This window comes from Bombyx mori, chromosome 3, assembly GCF_030269925.1.
Source record: "Bombyx mori chromosome 3, ASM3026992v2".
In the NCBI taxonomy this organism is placed as follows: domain Eukaryota; kingdom Metazoa; phylum Arthropoda; class Insecta; order Lepidoptera; family Bombycidae; genus Bombyx; species Bombyx mori.
Genome location: NC_085109.1, coordinates 15,226,174 through 15,245,322, shown reverse-complemented (window position 1 = coordinate 15,245,322; position 19,149 = coordinate 15,226,174). Strand labels below are relative to the sequence as shown.

At 47.9% G+C, this 19,149-nt stretch overlaps 1 protein-coding gene across 1 annotated transcript; it reads right to left on the bottom strand.

Annotated features, from left to right (window-relative positions):
• Nucleotides 1–13,135: 13,135 nt before the first annotated feature.
• Alpm (membrane-bound alkaline phosphatase) lies at nucleotides 13,136–15,749 on the bottom strand. The gene is given in 5 exon segments (NM_001044071.3): nucleotides 13,136–13,698; nucleotides 13,778–14,429; nucleotides 14,510–14,682; nucleotides 14,779–14,971; nucleotides 15,379–15,749. Coding segments are annotated over 5 exon segments (1,653 nt in total). The 5' UTR covers nucleotides 15,745–15,749; the 3' UTR covers nucleotides 13,136–13,429.
• Between the last annotated feature and the right edge of the window lie 3,400 nt (nucleotides 15,750–19,149).

Sequence of the window (19,149 nt, the reverse complement as noted above, 5' to 3'; positions counted from 1 at the left end):
GTCGGCTGAGTCCAACACTCAGCACAGACACAACGGTACTAGCAGCCACCAGGAAGATGTTGTTCTAATCTGCAATCAATGTCATCTGTCGCGCTATCGGCGTCTGATAACAGGCGCATACATCCAAGATCAAGATATCCGTTTGATACCAAGCTCAAATCAATTCATATTGGGGGTCGATTGCTTCCCGCTTCCGTAGGTTTAACCCACGATTCCCTACAAGTGACCCCTGGGTGGTGCTAAACGGGAGCCGAATACATAATCGGTGGTAGGACCTAGTCCGACTGGCTGGCGACCACCCTCCAACTAGAGTCCGCCGCCAAATAGCCTAGCTGTGTTCCGGCGTGTGGGTTGGAGAGCCAGTTTTATTCCTTCCCTTTCCTCTTCCTTGTTCGGGGTGAATCTTGATGATACTTGGAACATGCGGAGCAGACGTGCGTGCAAGCTCGCGGGACGTGATTGTTTGACGGGGGTATAGGGAGACCCAGTGAAACGGTGTTCGCCGCCGCCCGCCGGTCAGTTGGGGACCTGAACCCGGGTGTCACTACTAAACTCCGCCCCGGGAAGCTGTCCCGCCAACCGGTGTAAAATCCTGTCGTGCGGTCGTCGTGCCGGAGTCGGAGACCGGAGTGGATCCCGGCGATCGCACGCAGGGTGGACTGGGGGCCCTTCCATGCCCTGCGTCAGTCTCTCACGCAACCCGTGGTCAAGCACGTACTGTGTTCCGCGCTTTATTCAGGTATTGTCATGATTTTGCCTCGAACTTCCTACCCCACCCAATCCCACTCTCCAAAAATAATAATAAAATGACAGTTAAAAAAAGGAAAAGGGTTTTGTCGGCGATGCCCCATTCCACATTTAATGTGGATTTCAGCAATGTAAGGGGCCTACATAGTAACCTCGACGCCGTACACCACCATCTTGAGACGGCGCAGCCTGCCCTCCTTTTTCTGACGGAGACACAGATATCTGCTCCGGATGACACTTCGTACCTTGAATACCCCGGCTACGTATTGGAGCACAACTTCCTGCGTAAAGCCGGGGTGTGTGTATTCGTCCGGGCTGATGTCTGTTGTCGCCGTCTACGAGGCCTCGAACAACGGGACCTGTCCATCTTGTGGCTGCGCGTAGATCACGGGGGTTGTACCCGAGTCTACGCGTGCCTGTACAGGTCCCACAGCAGTGATGCAGGTTCAGCTCTGATAGAGCATGTGCAAGAGGGGACTAACCGCGTGCTTGAGCAGTACCCATCTGCGGAGGTGGTGGTTCTTGGAGATTTTAACGCTCACCACCAAGAGTGGTTGGGGTCCAGAACCACTGACCTCCCGGGTCGGGCTGCCTACGATTTCGCCCTGGCCTACGGCTTCTCCCAGCTGGTGACACAGCCCACCCGTGTCCCAGATATTGAGGGGCACGAGCCCTCTCTGTTGGACCTTCTGCTGACCACCGATCCGGCCGGATACAGTGTGGTGGTCGACGCTCCACTTGGATCGTCTGATCACTGCCTTATCCGTGCTGCGATACCGATCTCTCGCCCTGGTCGTCGAATGACGACCGGGTATCGAAGAGTTTGGCGGTATATGTCAGCAGATTGGGATGGGTTGCGTGAATTTTACGCATCCTACCCATGGGGGCGGCTCTGCTTTTCCTCTGGTGATCCTGACGTCTGTGCGGACCGACTTAAAAACGTGGTGCTTCGGGGGATGGAACTGTTCATTCCTTCTTCCGAGGTGCCCGTCGGGGGTCGCAGTGGACCCTGGTATAACAATGCCAGTCGGGACGCTGCACGCCTCAAGCGGTCCGCATACGCGGCATGGAATGATGCCAGGAGACGCCAGGATCCTAATACCTCAGAGGAAAGGCGGAAATTTAACGCCGCTTCTAGGTCCTATAAGAGGGCTATTGCCAGGGCGAAGTCGGAGCACGTTGCCAGAATTGGCGAGCGACTGAAGAGCTATCCCGCCGGGAGCCGTGCTTTCTGGTCGCTCGCTAAGGCTGCAGAAGGTAACTTCTGCAGGTCTAGTCTCCCACCACTACGCAAGTCTGATGACAGTCTGGCCCATAGTGCGAAAGAGAAGGCTGACCTTCTGGTCAAACTCTTCGCCTCGACCTCGACTGTGGACGACGGGGGTGCCACACCACCGAACATCCCCCGGTGTGACAGTTCCCTGCCGGAGATCTGCTTTACACAGTGTGCAGTCAGGCGGGAACTCCGACTCCTGGACGTCCATAAGTCGAGTGGGCCGGACGGCATCCCTGCTGTGGTTCTGAAAAGGTGCGCCCCTGAGCTGACGCCTGCGCTAACGCGTTTGTATCGCCTCTCTTATTGCACTAACAGGGTTCCGTCTTCATGGAAGAACGCCCACGTCCACCCTATCCCCAAGAAGGGTGACCGGTCGGACCCATCGAGCTATAGGCCTATCGCGATAACTTCCTTGCTTTCCAAGGTGATGGAGCGAATTATAAATATACAACTCCTGAAGTATCTTGAAGATCGCCAGCTGATCAGTGACCGACAGTACGGTTTCCGTCACGGTCGCTCAGCTGGCGATCTTCTTGTATACCTTACTCACAGGTGGGCTGAAGCCTTGGAGAGCAAGGGCGAGGCTCTTGCTGTGAGCCTTGATATCGCGAAGGCCTTCGACAGGGTCTGGCATAGGGCACTTCTGTCGAAGCTACCATCTTACGGAATCCCCGAGGGTCTCTGCAAGTGGATCGCTAGCTTTTTGGATGGGCGGAGCATCACGGTCGTTGTAGACGGTGACTGTTCTGATACCATGACCATTAACGCTGGCGTTCCACAAGGTTCGGTGCTCTCCCCCACGCTTTTCATCCTGTATATCAATGACATGCTGTCTATTGATAGCATGCATTGCTATGCGGATGACAGCACGGGGGATGCGCGATATGTCGGCCATCAGAGTCTCTCTCGAAGCGTGGTGCAAGAGAGACGATCAAAACTTGTGTCTGAAGTGGAGAACTCTCTGGGGCGAGTCTCCAAATGGGGTGAATTGAACTTGGTTCAATTCAACCCGTTAAAGACACAAGTTTGCGCGTTCACTGCGAAGAAGGACCCCTTTGTCATGGCGCCGCAATTCCAAGGAGTATCCCTGCAACCTTCCGAGAGTATTGGGATACTTGGGGTCGACATTTCGAGCGATGTCCAGTTTCGGAGTCATTTGGAAGGCAAAGCCAAGTTGGCGTCCAAAATGCTGGGAGTCCTCAACAGAGCGAAGCGGTACTTCACGCCTGGACAAAGGCTTCTGCTTTATAAAGCACAAGTCCGGCCTCGCGTGGAGTACTGCTCCCATCTCTGGGCCGGGGCTCCCAAATACCAGCTTCTTCCATTTGACTCCATACAGAGGAGGGCCGTTCGGATTGTCGATAATCCCAGTCTCACGGATCGTTTGGAACCTCTGGGTCTGCGGAGGGACTTCGGTTCTCTCTGTATTTTATACCGTATGTTCCATGGGGAGTGCTCTGAGGAATTGTTCGAGATGATACCGGCATCTCGTTTTTACCATCGCACCGCCCGCCATCGGAGTAGAGTTCATCCGTACTACCTGGAGCCACTGCGGTCATCCACAGTGCGTTTCCAGAGATCTTTTTTGCCACGTACCATCCGGCTATGGAATGAGCTCCCCTCCACGGTGTTTCCCGAGCGCTATGACATGTCCTTCTTCAAACGAGGCTTGTGGAGAGTATTAAGCGGTAGGCAGCGGCTTGGCTCTGCCCCTGGCATTGCTGAAGTCCATGGGCAACGGTAACCACTCACCATCAGGTGGGCCGTATGCTCGTCTGCCTACAAGGGCAATAAAAAAAAAAAAAAAAAAATAAAGGTGTCGACATCAATGAAGCCTGGGTTGAGCCCGACGAGTGGCGAGGGCGGACTCGGGCGCGGCCCGTCGGTGTATGGTAACACCTTGTAACTAAACAAGAAATGGGGTGGTGGAGGCAGTGCACACAGTACTCGCCGACACCGGCCCTCTGTTGAGAATGCAGAGTTTATCACAAAAGTTCAGAGGACGATGCCTAAATACCGTTGTACGGAGCACCAATGGCGCTTAGTAATCCGAGTCGAGCATCGCATACTCGCACTAGTATTTTTTTTTTTATTTATTTATTTAGACACACCAACAGCAATACACACAAAACATTCAAGCTTAAAATTAACATATATAAAATTAAGTACTGGTATGTAAGCCAGTTACAGGCATGTACAGCAATCTCCTATAACACACTATGACATGTTACAGCAATATATATATTTGAAAGCAACATGAAAACAAGAGCTAACTACACACACTACTAACTTCACAGATTACTAAATAAGAAATAATGCACATATTTATATAGTAAAAAATTATAAATAAAAATTATAAAACTATAAAAAAATTAAAAAAGTCGAGCGCGGCAATGCAAAAAATATAAATACATAGAACAGACTGCGCAATGTAATCAGAATGACATTCTCTCATCAATTATAAGCAAAGGAACTTGGATACTAGTTTGTTTTTGAGACCAGGACACGTGTCGTTAAAAATGTCAATGCCGTCAATTAATGCACTTATTTGATTAAATTCACTACAAATCTTTGATAAAGGGGAATATCTAAGAAGGTTTGTTCTACTTGCGGGAATATGGAAAATTTCAGTAATAGGATGCCGTGGGTAGCGGTATGGAACGCTAAAGTTGATTTTCTGAAGTAAGTGGCTACAATCTATGCTTCCGGAAATTAGTTTTTTTAGGAACATGATATTAATTATTCTACGACGGTTGCCGAGCGATATCATTTTAAAATGTTTAAGACGTAGATCATATGTGGTACGGTAAGATATGCTAGAAGAATGGAACGCCAAGTGCCTAGTGAATGCACGCTGTACGCTCTCAATACGCTGCGAGTAAGTAGCGTAATGGGGACCCCAAACTACTGACGCGAACTCAAGTTGACTGCGAACCAGCGAGTTATATAATATTATTTTAGTGTTGAGGACATAAATCCTTTAGTATTTCTTTTTAGGAATCCCAGCATTCTGGCAGCTTTAATAACAATTGTATCAATATGTGCTTTGAATGTTAATTTGTTATCCATCATCACGCCCAAATCTCGAATTTCATTGACTTGCTGCAGAATGTCACCATTCAGTACATAACAGGATGTCATAGGGATTAGTTTTTTAGAGAATTTTATGTAATAGGACTTTTTTGTATTTAATGTCATTCCATTTAAATTACACCATACATTTATTCTATCTAGATCACATTGTATAAGTTCTGAGTCTGTTGGTAAAGTAACTGTTCTGTATATTTTTAAATCGTCAGCAATAAGACAAAATTGACTGTCGCGTATTTCTGAAGTTATATCATTAATAAAAGCCGAAAACAATACAGGACCGAGATGGGAGCCTTGTGGTACGCCTGAAATTGGCCTTTCTCTTCTACCGGCTTCTATTGGCCTTTCTCTTCTACCGGCAGTCCCTCGAAACTGTACGAGCCTCGAGGAACGAACCCACTCACGTTCCAACGTCGGCCCGGTTCCAACCGGACGTCTTGGACGTGTGTGTTCATAAGGGGCTACGGTGTCCTCTAGTGATAGAAGCACTGTACTACCTGAGCACTCCTCACCTACCCATCTTGGTCATGGTGGGCTTGGGGATCACTCAGGTCGTGACTCAGGCCTAGGGTCGACTGGCAATCCTTTAAAGGACTGCTGGTTGACCAATCTTCGTTCCAGGACCCGTCTACTCCTGATGAGGTCGACTCGGTGGCTTGCCGTCTCGTCGACACCAACAGGAGAGCCCTGGACCAAGCGACGACTCTGATAGTTTGTGACTGGGCTCGCTCGTAATATGTACGAGCGAGCCGAAAACAGCCCCCATGAGCATTTCCACAACATAGCCCCGCTGCACGCCAGACCACCTGATGGCAAGGCACCTTACCGGTTGTGAGGACGGAGAGGACTTATGAGCGTCCCCTCGGAGCTGAGTTTCATCAGCCTGTAGTCCCACGTATCTTGGCCGCTTGGCGGATCCCACGTATGGGGACCGCGGCTGCACCCCGTAGGTGCAGCCTCGTTTATCATAAAGGGGCATTAGTCCCCACACCCCTCACCCCTCCAGGGATGAGGTTTTGAAGTGAAACTTCCTTATCGGCGTTGGAAAAAAATTTACCGTCACATTTTTCGGTTACGCGTCACATTTTTCCGTTACGCGCCATCTTTTTTGTATTCATGTCTATGATAATAAAATCCTTTTGTTTAAACTTTATCTAATTTAACTTTATTTAACCAATTTCTAGAAAGTTGCATGTAGATCATTTTTCGAAAAATAAGGCCATAAATAAGTTTCACTTCTTACGTGTGTACACTAGTACACGCACACATTTTTTTATACCCGCTACAGTCCTCCAGTTAAGTTAGCTAGTAAATTAGGTTAAGTTAGGTGAAATTAGATGTCGTTGGAGCTTTCGCGCTCACTTTGAAAGATTAGGTCCCCGACTGATGGCGGCCGCCGGCTCGCTGAGTCGGCTGTTGCCGAACGTCGGGGGGCCTGACGTGGTGGTGCGCCGCCTCTACACGGGGGTGGTGCGGTCGATGGCACTGTACGGGGCTCCCGTGTGGTGCCACGCCCTGACCCGCGACAACGTTGCGGCGTTGCGACGTCCGCAGCGCGCGATTGCGGTCAGGGCGGTTCGTGGATACCGTACCGTCTCGTTCGAGGCGGCGTGCGTGCTAGCTGGGACGCCTCCCTGGGACCTGGAAGCGGAGGCGCTCGCTGCGGATTACGCGTGGCGATGCGATCTCCGCTCCAGGGGGGAGCCGCGTCCCGGCGCGGCGGAAGTTCGAGCGCGGAAGCTTCAATCTCGGCGTGCCGTGCTCGAGGCGTGGTCTCGCAGCCTGGCGGACCCCGCCTACGGGCGACGGACCGTCGAGGCGATCCGCCCGGTCCTCTCAAACGGGTTAATCGCGACCGAGGACGTCTCACCTTCCGAGCGACGCAGGTGCTCACGGGACACGGCTGTTTCGGTCGCTACCTACACCTCGTCGCCCGGAGGGAGCCGACGCCGAAGTGCCACCACTGCAGTGGCTGCAACGAGGACACGGCGGAGCACACGCTCGCGTACTGCACCGCTTTCGCGGAGCAGCGCCGCGTCCTCGTTGCAAAAATAGGACCGGACTTGTCGCTTCCGACCGTCGTGGCTACGATGCTCGGCAGCGACGAGTCCTGGCAGGCGATGCTCGACTTCTGCGAGTCCACCATCTCGCAGAAGGAGGCGGCGGAACGGGAGAGGGAGAGCTCTTCTTCCCTCTCGGCGCCGTGCCGCCGCCGTCGAGCCGGGGGTCGGAGGAGGGCGTTTGTCCAGCTCCAGCCCCTATGAGGAGTGTAGTGTGCAGCTCGCCTAACCTTATATTTGTAACTGTAACACTAAAATATGAGAGTATTACACGAATTGTCGACTTGAACAGTTCTCTTTTATTTCACCTACAACACTCCAATACATGGCGACCCTTAGCCAGCAGTTAAAATATTGCAACATACGTAAAATACGAGAGTAGCTGAATAAAATATGAAGAAATATAATTATGAAGAATATTATGAAAAATAGAAGTTTGTGAAGACGAGAAATAAGAGGAAAGAAGATTTTTAAATTACAGAAAATGAAAAAAAAGAAGAAAAAAAAAACCCTCACAGAAGATTGATTTAGATGTAGCGATGAGAACAATAGAAGAAGACAGAAAAGGGTGTTGCTGCCGGGAGCCGGGAGAATGCTCAAGCCTTATGATGAGAGGATATGCAGGGCGCCGAGAGATAAATTGTACGGGTCCGAGGTGGAGCAGCTAGGAGTCAGCTCGAGTCCAATGCTGAGGAGTTCATTCACCCATGCTACGTAAGACGTCATGACCTACATATACGTTGACAGTAAATACGTGCTTACTGCAATGTAAGTTTATGCTTTGATATTGTAATTTTTTTTTTCGTTATTTTAATGGTCTCTATTACGAGTATATGTTGTTATTATTTAGTTCATGCGGAATTTCTTTATATTTAGTTTAAGGAAATTATGTCAGAATGATAGAATATTCTAATTGTGCTACAAAAATGTCAGACTCATTTGATATTAAGACTGCAATTTCCCTGTTGCCGGTAATGAATGGCCAGGAGCAGGTGACAAATCAACTTGTCGACGGTATTCTTTTTATAGTTCGCTCATCAATGATGACAGTAAAATTAAATTAATAGATTTCGTATTAAAAACACGTCTCTCACCTAGTGCAAAACTGCGCCTTAAAGCTAAGTATGCTGACATCGAAAGTTTGGTAGGAGATATTCGCGTTTATTTGTTACCGAAAAAATCGGCTGTAGCATTACAAACCCAATTATTTAGAGTTACTCAAGGTCGTAGGACTATAGAAAAATTTGGTTCTGAGATTGAGGAGTTGTTCGTAAATCTCACGATTGCTCAGGCTAACGAGAAGCGCGATGCATATGAGGTATTGCGTCCTCTCAATGAGAAGACTGCAATTAAAAGGTTTAGCGATGGTTTGGCCGACAGACGGCTCAGCACTATCATTGCCGCGCGACAATTTGCGTCCTTATCTGAAGCTATTACAGCTGCTGTAGACGAGCAATCTATGTCTTTCCACCCACAAGAGCAGGTTATGCAATTTAGAGCTAACCAAAATGTTAAACGCGGAAACTACAGAGGTTTCCGAGGCCGAGGAGATAGCCATTTTTATAACAATAAGACAAATTATAATCGTAACTATAATTGTTATGAAAATAGTACAGGTCAACGAACTTCACATATCGTAAATCGAGGTAAACACTCAGGCGATCAACGCCAGCGTCAGCATTTTCGCGGACGGCCGATGAATTATCAGCGTGTACAGCATAACACGCAAGAGTCCAATGTCCAAGACAGCTTGCGCAACGATGACGCAAATAATTATAACGAGTTAGAGTTTTTCGCACCTAAACAGTGCACTCATTCTATTTTTAGTTATAGTAATTTTTGTGTAATTAAGTGTCAACTTAAAAATAGTAATATCGATCTTAATTTATTAATCGATAGTGGAGCTAGTTTATGTGTACTTAAGTATGAATGGTTGTCGCGACATAAGAATTTATTGAATTTACTACAACAGGATAAGATAGTTATAGAAGAAATTAGTGGTAATTTAGAGTCTATGGGATATATTTATTTAAATATTATAATTAATCATGTGAATTTTGCACAACTCAGCTGCAGATGCATTGAGCCGGATACCTTTTACATCCAACAGCTTAAAGGAAATGCAACAGCATGTAGTATCGTTCATGACAAGAGCACAGGCTCGTAGGTTACGTTTTGACTGTGACAACAATAATATGACTACGGAGGTATCCTCTACTCGAAGGCCTGATCAACCTAAAGTAGTGGAAATCCTCAAACGACCAATTGATTCTATTTTGTAATAAAAAATTAAGAAAAATAAATTTTGACAAAACTATTAATTCAATAAAATATAAGAAAGGAGATTTAGTATTAATTAAAAATCAAGTAGGAGATAAGTTAGATAAGATTTATTTAGGACCATACGAAGTCATAGAAGATGTCTCACCAAATGTTAAAATCTTAAAGGATAATAAAGCATACATAATTCATAAAAATAATACAAAGAAGTTTGTAATTTAAAATATTGTTTTATTGGATTTTTGTTAGTAAAGTATGAAAGTTAATAATATTTTGTGTAATTTAGTTTAAGTAAAAAAAAAAAAGGAATTATGTAATAATATAATATTTTTTTTCAAAAGGGGGAGGTGTAGTGTGCAGCTCGCCTAACCTTATATTTGTAACTGCACACACTAAAATATGAGAGTATTACACGAATTGTCGACTTGAACAGTTCTCTTTTATTTCACCTACAACACTCCAATACAGGAGGCAGTCTCCTCCCGGTGATGGTCACGGGGCGACCTAAGGGGGTTGAGGCTGCGCCGCACGCTACCGTCACTCTAGCGCGCTGGCACCAGGAGGACGGGACAGCGCGTCGGCGGCTGCGGACTGCGATGCGGTCCGCATTTTCGTCGTCGCTGTCGTCGCCGAACATACTGTTGAAGAGCAACCCAGTCGGCGGTGTATCGCGTTCCGACCTGGCAGGCTGGTTCTGGCCCAGCGGGGTATCCCGGAACACCAGCGGCACCGCCCGGGCGGCCTGGTAGGGCCGCCGTACCGCGGAGACCGACGTCGTTGGTCGTCGACTATCGCCTCGACGACCCGTCGGTCGGGCGTCCTCGGGGTGGCGCCGCGTGTCTGGTTGTAGTGTTGACCGCGGGAACCCCCCTACTCTGTCCAGGTTCTGACCCCGGACGGAGATCGGACGAAAGAAGAGAAGAGAGAAGGTTGAGAGGAAGATGCAGAAGAAGAGAAGAGGGAAGATCTTCACCTTCACCTCCACCTACACCCTTAACAACGTCCCACCTAACGCGTTCAATCCTGCACAACTCCAACCTGCAGTACATCACCCGTAGAGTAAATGTCTACGTATAACCGCTACACACGTACATACATATATGTCGGCGCGCGGCTTAGATCACAAAGCGCATCCGCACCCTTTGTCAGCGAGCACCGCCGGCACACTTGCAACGGTCGACGGCAGGCGGCTTGGATCACAGAGGGCGTCGGCACCCTTTGATGGCTCGGGTCACCGGTACACTTGTAACGTTCGTGGCGGTCGGCTTGGATTACACACCGCAGCGGCACCCTTTGATGGCGCGAGTTGCCGGCACACTTGCTGACTATAAAAAGAGCTGCTGTACAATCCTTAGCCCAGAAGCGAACGAGTCGCCGTATCAGACGGAGCGCTCCTGCGTAATATACGCTCTGAGTTAACATTTCTGGTTTTATTGACTTACGAAGACCAACCGCTTACCATGTCGCTACCCGAAAGTGGAAATACTCCAACATATATACATACGCTTACATATATGTATTACTTTAAAGTAATTGAAATGAACGAACTCAAATACTTCTAGAATAAGTAGTTCTAGAGTAAGAAGGCTGCGTGGTATCGGCCTACGGATAGTAGCGTACATTGCGATTGCCAACATGCACAGAATACTGGATTCCCGGCTGGTTCAAAACGAGCTTGTTGGGTCGGAATATGATACACCGCTGACCGAGTTGCTCTTCCACAGTACGCCCGGCGATGGCATCGCGGACCGCAACCGAGCTTGCGAGGCGGCAACACCGACTCAAACTCGGTCCGTCGAGATTGCAGACTCCGCACGCGAAGTGCAACCACGCCTCGGCTGACATCCTCATCAGAGAGGGCGCACACGCGCATTACTGCGTCAACAGTTGAGCGGCCTTCCCTGAATCCGAACTGCTCCGCTGAGTGATTGGGTTCCAGCACTGTCAGGTGCCGGACGATGCGGGTGGCTACCACCCCCTAAAGTAGTTTTCCCACCTCCTCCACCACCGATGGAGCGGAACCCCGCAAGCGAGACCTCTCAGGGCGATCTGTGGATACTGTACCGTCTCTTTCGATGCAGAACGACTTTTGAAGTCGTCGTGGCCTAACGGATAAGACGTCCGGTGCATTGAGTGATGCACCGGTGTTCGAATCCCGCAGGCGGGTACCAATTTTTCTAATGAAATACGTACTCGACAAAATGTTCACGATTGATTTCCACGGTGAAGGAATAGCATCGTGTAATAAAAATCAAACCCGCAAAATTATAATTTGCGTAATTACTGGTGGTAGGACCTCTTGTGAGTCCGCACGGGTAGGTACCACCACCCTGCCTATTTCTGCCGTGAAGCAGTAATGCGTTTCGGTTTGAAGGGTGGGGCAGCCGTTGTAACTATACTGAGACCTTAGAACTTATATCTCAAGGTGGGTGGCGCATTTACGTTGTGGATGTCTATGGGCTCCAGTAACCACTTAACACCAGGTGGGCTGTGAGCTCGTCCACTCATCTAAGCAAAAAAAAACTCGCACATTGCCCCGCATGGCTGGGGCAGCGCCATGTCCTCGTCTCGCAAATAAGACCAGACTTATCACTGTCAACCATGGTGGCTACGATGTTCGGCAGCATTGAGTCCTGAAAGGCGATGCTCTACTTCTGCGAGTCCACCATCTCGGCGAAAGAGGCGGCGAAACGAGATAGGGAGAGCTCATCCCTTTTCGCCCCGATCCGCCGCTGCCGAGCCAGGGGCTGGAGAATGTCTGTCGCTCGCTTCCTTCTTACAGGAAGAGACCTCCCCCCGGTGAAGGATACGGAGCGAGTTAAGAAGATAAGGCCGCGCGGCGCGCTCCTTTCACTCTAGCGCGCTGTAGCTAGCAAGCTGGTTTTGGGCCGGATTCCGGTATTCCGGAAAACTAGCGGCACCGTCTGAGTGGCCAGGCGGGCAGCTGCACTGCGGAGACCGACGTCGTTGGTCGCCAATGATCACCTCGGTCCGTCGTCCTCGGGGTGACACGGCGAGTCTAGTTGTAAACGCAGGAACCTCTGATCGGGTTCTGACCCTGCGTGGAGATCGGACGTCGGATGAGAGAGCGCAAAGGAAGTCGTTTGGTGCGGTAGGGCCCTAGAAATATCCTTGGGCCTGCGGTCTGCTCTCCACATCTGTAGACCGTCGAGTCTCACCTATTCTGCGTGACCCCTAGGCGCGGATACCTTGTAGGAGGATCAGTTCCCTGTCCAAAAAAAAAGTGATGCGCCTCCTCCAGCTGCATATGGGTTGCTGCCGTCAAATGCCAGCCGTGCCAAATATCAGCCGGAACCCAGCAAGGCTCCGCTCTCTCCACGCTAGTTTTAGCCTTTATACTAACAATGTACCCCGGTAATAATTCTATGGAATAACTTTGGACTGAATTAAGTGGGCTTAAGATTATAGATCAACTCAGATACAGACATCAAATCGATAGCCGATAGCAATGTTCGTATCCGCATAAAAAATGAGATAATACTCGTAGGTACTACTGGTACAGTATCAAGAAATGTCTTTAAGTGAACCATATGTAAAATATAGTTGCGCTCTCCAACTCCATTCCAGTTTCTCGATAGATTCAGACGAATGTCGATAAGATGCGATAACTCTTAGGACTATTATTTATTCTTGATTGAAAAAGATTAAAAGAAATCTAATTGTGTTAATTATGTCATTTATTACGTCATGTCAATTTACAATAGAATAATCTATATTTTATTTGGAAAATATACATATCCCAAATTTCGGAATACCTTAAATTATCAGGTAATAATATCTAAATACTATCACTAGCACACTACTATCAGTCACACGTCTGCGTTCCTCTGTAGCCGTTCGTCTCACGCGACCACTGCTTCCCGCCGAGCACGCTAAGCTTTCTCACGTTACAGATAATTTATGTTTAGATTAATTAATTACCCAGATGCCAAATAAATGATCGCACTACCTACGATTAGAGAAAGCATTGATGCCGCAAGGTGATGAAGGCGGCGAGCAAGAGAGAAAGCAGCGCCGCAGTGGGCACAGTGGCAGCCGAGACGCAGACGTGGCGGCCCGGGCCCATGCAGGCTGCCCACGCCATGCGGTGTGGCACGTGCGTCTGCTCGTACAGACCAGAGAACATCCAGTGGTGCACACCCCATGCGAACACCGTGACGTCATCTCCGCCGTGCGTCTCCGAGTCCAGCGGGACGTCCGTGTGCGTCCTCCAGCGCAGTGCACCTGCGGACGCCACACGATCAGTAATATCCGATGGCAGTGAACCTCATCTGCTCCTGTGACAGTAACCTGCAATACTTACCGAAGTTGGCGTCGGTCGTTACGTCGGGTCGAACGCCGTTCTGCTGGATCCTTGCTCCGGGTCCGTTGGTGTACGAGAGCACCATGAAAGGCATTCTGTTGCTGTCCAAACTCCGCACCGTTCCGAGCACGTCCGTTCCTCGCGGTGAGTACCCGTTGAACGACATGACGTGGGTGTGGTCAGCAGTCACTACCACCAAGGACTCGTCCTCCTTGAGTGCGTCTGTGGCCACTTTCACGGCCCGATCCATCTCAATGGTCTCATCGAGCGCGAGGTGCGCGTAGTTGTCGTGATGCGCGTGGTCGATGCGCCCTCCCTCCACGAACAAGAAGAAACCGCGCTCGTTGCGACTCAGCACGCGGATGGCAACGTCTGTTAGCTCGGCGAGGGTTGGCTCCGTGCTCTCATCTCCCTCGAGATGGTACTGCAAGTGACTGCCCTCGAACAGTCCGAGCAGGTAGTCGGGCGGAGATGAGGCCAGTTTCAAAAGTTCCTGTCGATTCCACAGATACTTGTAGCTCACTTTCTGCGACTCCTTATCGTTCTGCCATTCTTCGATCAGATTGCGGCCGTCTGTTCTTAGACCTCGGGTGCCCTCTTCATCGACTTGGGTTGTCGGTAAAAATTCTCGTCTTCCTCCGCCAAAGATCACCTTAAAACAAAACAGCAAATAAAGTGATAGCCCTATGCAGATATCTGCTTCGTATCAACGCTGAAACATAATGTAAATACTTTAAATTTGTTTCCTGGCGCCATCTTGATCAGCTGGTGAGCGATGTCCGGACAGCGGTTGACGTCGTGGCCTTCTTGTTTCACGTCGTTATCATTCTCCCAGTTCCTGTTGGCGACCTTGGCGAAAGCGCCCGCCGGAGAGGCATGCGTGATGCGAGTGGTCGTCACTATACCTGTAGTGCGACGTTCACCATCCTAATTAATATCTACAATAGAACATTCTTACGATTATCACTTTGTCCTCCATATCAGAATAAATAAGAACTGACCGACATCTCTCCCGTCAGCCAGTGCCCACTCGGCGATGGACTGCACCCGCTTGGTGACGTCGGTGGAAGCCTCGCAGTCGTGCCTCGGCACGGCGGCCGTCACTCCGAGGGTGCCTTGGTTGGCCTTCACGCCGCACAGGTATGCCGTCGCCGTGCACGACGAGTCCGGGACTTGAGCGTTCACGCAGTAGGTCTGCACAACAACAACCACGGTTCACTGTACGGCTGCACCGGTAATCCATCTGTTGAAGGCTGTCGCTAATTTCATTGGTCAATACGTCTACTATTTTAGTTGACGTATTGAGTATGTAGATTAAATTTAGCTGTAAGACGTATGAAAAATCATGGAAAAAGACTACGAAATGAAAGGTATCTAGAGATCGCCTCATACAAATACTTGAAGGTTTTTCTTAAGTAGCAAAAAACAAAGTTCTACACTTCGTCAAAACGCACAAAACAATCATAGTCCTTTGTGAGCATCCCTCCCGACTCAGCAATCCTCACTTGCCTGGTTTTTTTTATTTACCTCAAGATTTAATAGACCTCCAACCTTCTGTTAAAGTGCTAAATAACTATAAATAAATATTATATATTGCAGACCTTCGCAAGACCGAGAGTGGGGAATTGTTCAAAGTGCAAGCTAGCCTCTTCTCCCGTCTGTCCCCGTCGCTGTCCCAGCAGCGTGCGGGCGGCGGCCAGCGTGGGCACGGACATGCCGTCTCCGAGGAACATGACCACGTTCTTGGCATGGCCGGCTGCTTGCTTCGCGCCCGCCCCCTCTCGCTCGCGTCTCTCGATAGCTTCCTGCGCCTCCCGCACCCAGAAGCTCGCCTCGGACTCGGCGGCGCTCCTCGTGGCCGCGCTGGCCTCGCCCGCCGCGAGCCGCTCCGGGTGGTAGCGGTCCTCGGCCCTCACCAGCCCCGCCGCCGCCGCCGCCGCCACCACAACTAACCACCATGTAGACATCGCTGTCTCTCACAGGAAGGAACTGAGCCCTGAGCTCTAACGCTACCTATTTATTGTTTTCGTATCTAATCTCAACCTTTAATCCGAGATGATTGAATCAATAATTGTTAAAGTATAATAATAACTCTATAAGTATGGATTCAGCGTTTTACAATACTGGCCATTTGAAACATAATTTTTATATGGTTGGCAATAAACTCTAAATTACAATGAATTTAATTTTGAAGTATGGAATTCATTTTTACAATTCAGAGATTTATTAATTGATTAGTGTTCTGTTTTCACTACTCTTGTAACTTTTACATTGAAGGTATATGAAAAAGGGAGACCGACGGTCCGAATGCTGTTTTTTTTCTTTTTCTTACCTAAGCTGATAGCCTTTAGAGGCTATTTCAGCGGAACCTTAACTAGTGAGCTCACGGGGCTCAAACTTGACGACGTTGCTAACACGAACCCTAGCAAGAGCCGTGCTTCGCAGAATCTACCGCCGGATCAGAAACGCGACCCACTGAGAAGATCCGGCGAGAAACTCAGTGGGCTGTGTCTGGGGGTTAATTTACTCGTCGAGCCTTTCGTCGCAAGCGACGGGTTCGACGAGAACGGTGACCGGTGCTTGAGGTACCTAAAAGCACCGTTAGTGGATCGGGAGGATCCGAAATGACGTGTTTGGGGCGACGTCAACTGCTTTCCATTCTTTCCGCAGGATCGGGAATGTAGTTACCAGCGGCCACGATAAGAGGGTTCTCGTGTCGTGCCGCTTTATCGAAGTGGCGCATCGACGCCGACTGCAGATGCTTAGTGATGGACTCTAAGTCCAGGTCGTCATGGAGGTCGACGTTCCTGACGAACCACGGGGCTCCGACGGCTATCCTGCAAAAAGTCTAGCTATAAAAAAATCTACTGTACTCATTAGACATTGCACCGACAGACATCTACTCTTTTCAAAGTTTTGACAACATCTTGGGTACGAAAAATTTAATACCCGAGACGCGGTAGTACAAAACGCCAGAGTTTGTTGCCTCCCGTACACCTGACTTCTTTACTGACTGACTCTGAAGAGCATTAATAAATTACCGCTGCCACTGCCCTCGTAAAGATGCATCGATGCTATGGCGTTACATATTTTGATTGATAGAAATAAAAAATATTTAAAAACATTATTAACTTTCTAAGCGGCAATTTCATAGGTCAAGACCTAATTTCTTCATCAACAGCAGTGAAGTTGTTTGCGAAACTAGTTTGTCTTTACAAATCCACATAACGAATTATGACATCATGAAAAGACGGACTAACGACCATGCAATGCAGTAAAACGAGATAATCTGCGACTTTTGGCAACAAACCAAAAAAACTCGCACGGAGACAATCAATCAACCAACATCACGGCAGCTCGTCACACATCCTCGACTCACAATGCTCCTCGAAAGGGGGAACTGGGAGAGCGAAGGGGAGGGATGGGTAGGAGAGGGTTGGGGAGGAACTTGAGTATTATTGACAGGTATTGTAGGTATGACGCGTATTAATGGAGTGGTCTCATCGTAGACGTCTCCAGCAGAAAAGTAGGCGTCGTGCCGACACGTGCAAGGATGTTGCGTCCTGCGCTTAGTGACAGTCAGTGATAGCTCAGTGTCGCAGCTTACAGGAGATATATTGCTGTAAGGTAAAGTAAATAAGATCGCAGTCGTGTTATTGGGTTCACATGCACCTACTTGGAAAAGTTTTGTAGACTTAAGACATGGACTTGGAAAGATGGTCCAATGCAGAGCAAAAGTCTTTATTTAGGCCTCACGACTACATATAACTTAACAGATATGTACAGGACAAAAGTATCAATAGATGCTCATGTGCGCAGTTTAACTTTATCACTCTGACTTGTATGCTGTGCGGTGACCTTGAATGGCATCATCCTTTCTCTCCCTAACAAATTCATAAAGAAAAGCGACTAAGGTATTCATCGAGGATTGGGCGCAACATTTTTTGAGTTTTAAACCAGCGTTCTGCGACCACCAATCAACATTTACTGGTGGTATGGTATGACCATCTTATGAGTTTGCACGGATCGGTACCACCACCCTGCCCCTTTCTGCCTAGACGCAGTAATGTGTTAAACACTGACGAACTCCCCACAATTTGCACCTCATTTGTTTATCTTCTTCCAAAATTCAATATGCGTATCTAAAGTTGAAAGTCAAGTTAAGACGAACTCCGTAATGATAAACAACGATAAAGATAACAAAGATATCGTTAGGTAAAAAAAATTATCCTTTTGATAAAGCCGGGCGCATTTATTGACAAGCAAATGTTTAGAAATAATTGACAATTTGTAGGGTTACACGATATTGATTTTTAATCGTACGAGGGCGGCACTGAAAATTTCGGGAATTAACGAAGTGACACAACATTACTATTTAAAAATGTATTTATTGCTTTTCGAAGTATTCTCCGCGAAATTTGACACATTTTTCCATACGATGGAACCAATCATTGAAGCAACCATTCCATTCGGAAGTTGGGATCTCCAAAATGGCCGTTTTGTAGGCGTCCACAGCTTCTTCAGGTGATGAAAATCTCTGTCCACGCAATTTATTCTTTATTTTAGGGAAATTATAGAAATCATTAGGGCTTAGGTCGGGGTTGTACGGCGGATGGTCTAATAATTCTATGTTTTCTTGCTCTAAAAACTCTTTTGTTCTGCGCGCGGTGTGAGAACTCGCATTGTCGTGATGGAGGATGATGCGGCGGTTGCAGTTCTCTTTACGGAGTTCAGAAACGACCTGTGGCAAACAAATGCTAGCATACCATTCTGCATTAACCGTTCTTTGTCCCTCAAGAGGAATAGTCGTAACATGGCCGGTTTTGGAGACAAACGTGGCCACCATTTTTTTTGCAACACTCCGTGAACGAACAATTTTTTTATATTTATTTATTTATTTATTTATTTATTTATTTGGGAAACAAACAGTACAATACAAAACATACAATATTTTAAAAAAAAATAGCTAAAACAATAACCAAATATGTTTCCACAATTAAAATCACATATAAGTAGACAGTGAACAAGAAGAAAAATTTAGAAATTCAAATTACAAAAAAACAAAAGCAACACAATACGCACATATCGTTTTATACATTAACTCACACTATAAAACTACAACACTTATCGGGCCAAATCACCCTATAAACACTCCAAAACAGCTTTTCTATATGCTACAAGTGACAAGTAAAAGATATCAGCATTAGAGAACTTAGCATCATACAACCTACAAGATCTACGGACAAAAGAGTTAGAAGCATATTTCGTTCGAGCCGTGGACATGTGGAAGGTCTGTTTAGAACGCGCGGAAATACGACTACATTTAAATGAAATTTTGGAAAGAAGATAGCTAGAATCAATCTCGTTATTTA